The sequence below is a fragment of the Erythranthe guttata genome, chromosome 3, assembly GCF_056151865.1.
Source record: "Erythranthe guttata isolate IM_541 chromosome 3, IM_541, whole genome shotgun sequence".
Classification (NCBI taxonomy): Eukaryota; Viridiplantae; Streptophyta; class Magnoliopsida; order Lamiales; family Phrymaceae; genus Erythranthe; species Erythranthe guttata.
In genome coordinates, this window is record NC_142535.1 from 11,517,441 (window position 1) to 11,521,011 (window position 3,571).

The following is a 3,571-nucleotide window of genomic DNA, read 5'->3' on the forward strand; positions in this document are numbered from 1 at the left end:
TCTCACTCTCTCTCTCTCATGGGAGAGGGGATAATTCTTTTAACTATTTCAGACTTGACCTGGTTCAGTTATTGATAGTTTTTTTAGAGAGATTAATTGATGTACATGAGAGAGAGTAGAATTCTTTAATTATTTAAAAAAAAATTACGATTACATTCATCTATATATTTAACATGTGTATATTATGTGTCCCATTTTCTAAAATAACATGTAATAGATATAGAGCATTCATCTATTTAATGATTTTCTTTTCTTTTGAACATTTTTTACTATTGCTATGAAGGTTTTTTTAATGATAAAGTAACCTTTTGCCAACCATTTAGGTGTACTGGGTAAATATATTAATTTTAACCTATGTAGCATGGACACGGAAACAACGATACGGGAAAACGACATGCCCCTAATGGGAATACGAGAGCTTGAGAGAACATGTACATATTAAAAACATAAGGGTATATTTATAAATATGTTATATAAATATGTATAAGTTTCTTGTTATATATAAATTATTTTTATATTTTTTTCATACAAACATCAAAAATATATTTTACTATCAAATATCAATTTGCAATTGATCATTAAATCATATAAACAATTAGGGAATCAACAAAAATATTCAAAAACATTGTTGTTCAAACATGTCCCTAACATTTTATAAATTACAAAATGACTATAAGGTGTCCGACAGGTGTCCTCGAGTGCGTACATGATACGTGTCCGAAATGCTAAAATATTAAGAAGTTGAAGTTTTTGTGCTACATAGATCTAGCTTGTTTGGTGTTTGGTAAAATTAGCAAACTCAAGACAATTTGCTTAACTAGCTCAAATGTTATTTTAATTTAATAATTTATATTTTGATTAGAGAATCTAATGAAAGTGTTTTAAATAGTTTCAAATGAATTTCAAATCCACCACAATTATTCTAAAATAACTTCGCATAAAGATTTAGAAAATTCATTATAAATTAAATTAAAGTTTAAATTTATCAAACCAATATTTCAATTTTATTATTATGAATTTAAAATTCTTTTTTTTTTAACAAAACGGAATTTTACTAAGCCAAACTGGCAATACAGGATGGGAGGACATAACCATCGCTACCACTATGACATAGAGTCGAAACAAGGGCATCCGCTAGTTCATTGCTCGAGCTTTTAACAAAATGAAAACTACAAATCTCAAAAGAGCGAACTAAATTAAGACATTCTTCAATAATTTCACCAATCGAGAAAGATAGTATATCTTTATCCTGTAACACTATCATAACCCCAATGTTTTCCCCTTCAAAACTAACTTCATTCCACCATTTGCTCGCTGCCATCCGCATGGCTTGAAGAGCAGCAATAGTTTCTCCCACCGCGATCGCAGGTCGACCGTCTACCTGACGAACCAACCATCACAAGCATGTGCCACTAGTATCTCGAGCTACCATTGAGATACCATAGAATCGTTCCTCAGCTGGAAAACCGGCGTCAAAATTGATCTTGATAACTCCAGCTGGTGGCCGGCTCCAAGTGGTGGGATGAGGTTGATGCTTGTCCATGGGGTACGATTTTCGTACCTGTGTGAAAACGTCTAGGTGTGAAGTGATCCAATTAGTGATATCATGAGCTGGCGTCACCTTCTCACCATGTAAAAGACAATTCCTGTTGTCCCAAATTTTCCATATTACCACCATTGCTTGAATGAACTTTTTCGGGCTCAAGATGGACTGTAGAGCCTCAAACCATGCCCAAACCGAACCAAATGCCTCTTCCACCGGACAATTGATCGGTGCACTCAACCAAATATCCTTAACAAGATTGCATTCCTTTAGTGCATGAATAGCGGTCTCGATCTTCTCCTTGCAACCGAAACAAAATGGTGACTGAGTAATCTTACTCCGAAATAGTTCCACCCCCGTGGGTAGTGACTCAGAGCAGGCACGCCACATAAAAACCTTCACTTAGGTGGAATTTGAAGTTGCCAGATTTTCTTCCACTTATGACCAGACGTTCTACTGCCCCCAACAGGCCCTTGATCGCTCGAGTTATGTAGTTGAGTGCACGAGGAAAGAATCAGGTGATAACAAGATTTAACGGTGAAATTACCTTTTGCAGAATGGTGCCAATCTATACGATCTTGTGTTTGAGGTCCGCCCAGAGGACAAGCTAGGATCCGATCGCAGTCAATTGGCCAAAACACATGCGTCAGTAATTCCATATTCCATGTACCTGTATCTCGATCGATTAGATCAGCCACCTTATCAGGGAAGACATAGGTCATCGATATGCGTGTCAAAATACGGCGGTTACTGTCATCCATCAGCCAACGATCACCCCATATTGCCGTATTCAAACCATTTCTAACTCGAATTCTTATTCCCTTCTCCACATAGGGTATGGCTGCCCAAATACTGCGCCACGTCACAGACGGTCGGAGTCCTAAGTCGCCTGTGAGGATGTTCCCGTGTGGGAAGTATTTAGCTCGGAAGAGAGTGGAGAATAACGTGTCCGGTTGAGTGAGGAGTCGCCATACTTATTTTGCAAGGAGCGCCAAATTAAAACTCGCAAGTTCTCGAAAGCCCATACCCCCTGTCTCTTTTGACCGACACAACCTCGACCAAGAAACCCATGGCACATAATGGTGTTTGCCACTACTCCACCAGTAACGTCATATTGCCGATTCAAGATCACGCAAGAGCTCATGTGGAAGCTGAAAACAACTCATCACATATGAGGGGACCGCCTGCAGAATTGATTTTATAAGAACCTGCTTTCCTGCCCTTGAGAGTTGTTGTTATTATCACTTTGCCAACTAAACTATCTTAGACCACACTAATTTTTATATTGGGATGAAAAAGGAGCCAGTGCATGTAAATAAATTAGATATAGATTATAGATATTGTTTATTTTAATAATAATATAAATAAACTGATCTCATAAAAATAAAATAATGAAAAGGGACGATATTATATAAAGAAAATAAGATGGGCGGATATTATTTCCAGAAAGTATTAAATCAGCCCAACACATACTACAGTAGAACCTCAATAAATTAGTTTACCACAAATTAATAACCTCACTTAAATAATAAAAATTTAAAATTCGCTAAATTTATAAAATAATATACATTCAAAATTTTTAAGAAGCCCCATATAATATACAATAAATAATGCATAAAAATATTTTTTAAATTACATGGTACAATATAGATCTACGAAGGATTAATACAATATAATTGTCGCTTGTTTCTTGTTGAAGTTCACATTACCATCAATCTCGTCCCCGGCTTTTCTTAAAATGGTTAGAACTTTCGGTATAGTTTTCTCATAACTCAACAGAAAATTGTTCTATACCATTGCTACTTTAAGAGCTTACGTTCGTGAAACGAACTCTATAGTGCATTGAACTAACTAATAGTACAATGAATAATATACAAGTAAAAAAAATTAAAAAATATGTATTTATTGAAAATAATAATAAAATAATTTCATAAATTAATAAATTATTAATTAATGTATAAATTAATAAATATTAATTTCTCGGTAAGTTAATATTTCCTTAAATTAATGGAGTTTTGATGGTTCCAA

The 3,571-nt window shown here is 34.8% G+C and overlaps 1 protein-coding gene across 1 annotated transcript; it reads right to left on the reverse strand.

The window, feature by feature from the left end:
- Positions 1–1,054: 1,054 nt before the first annotated feature.
- Positions 1,055–1,933, reverse strand: LOC148771788 (uncharacterized). Its single transcript, XM_088815234.1, has 2 exons — positions 1,430–1,933; positions 1,055–1,381 (listed from the first exon to the last, which is right to left on the reverse strand). The coding sequence occupies exons 1-2, from the start codon at positions 1,931–1,933 to the stop codon at positions 1,055–1,057; spliced, it is 831 nt and encodes a 276-aa protein (XP_088671360.1).
- Between the last annotated feature and the right edge of the window lie 1,638 nt (positions 1,934–3,571).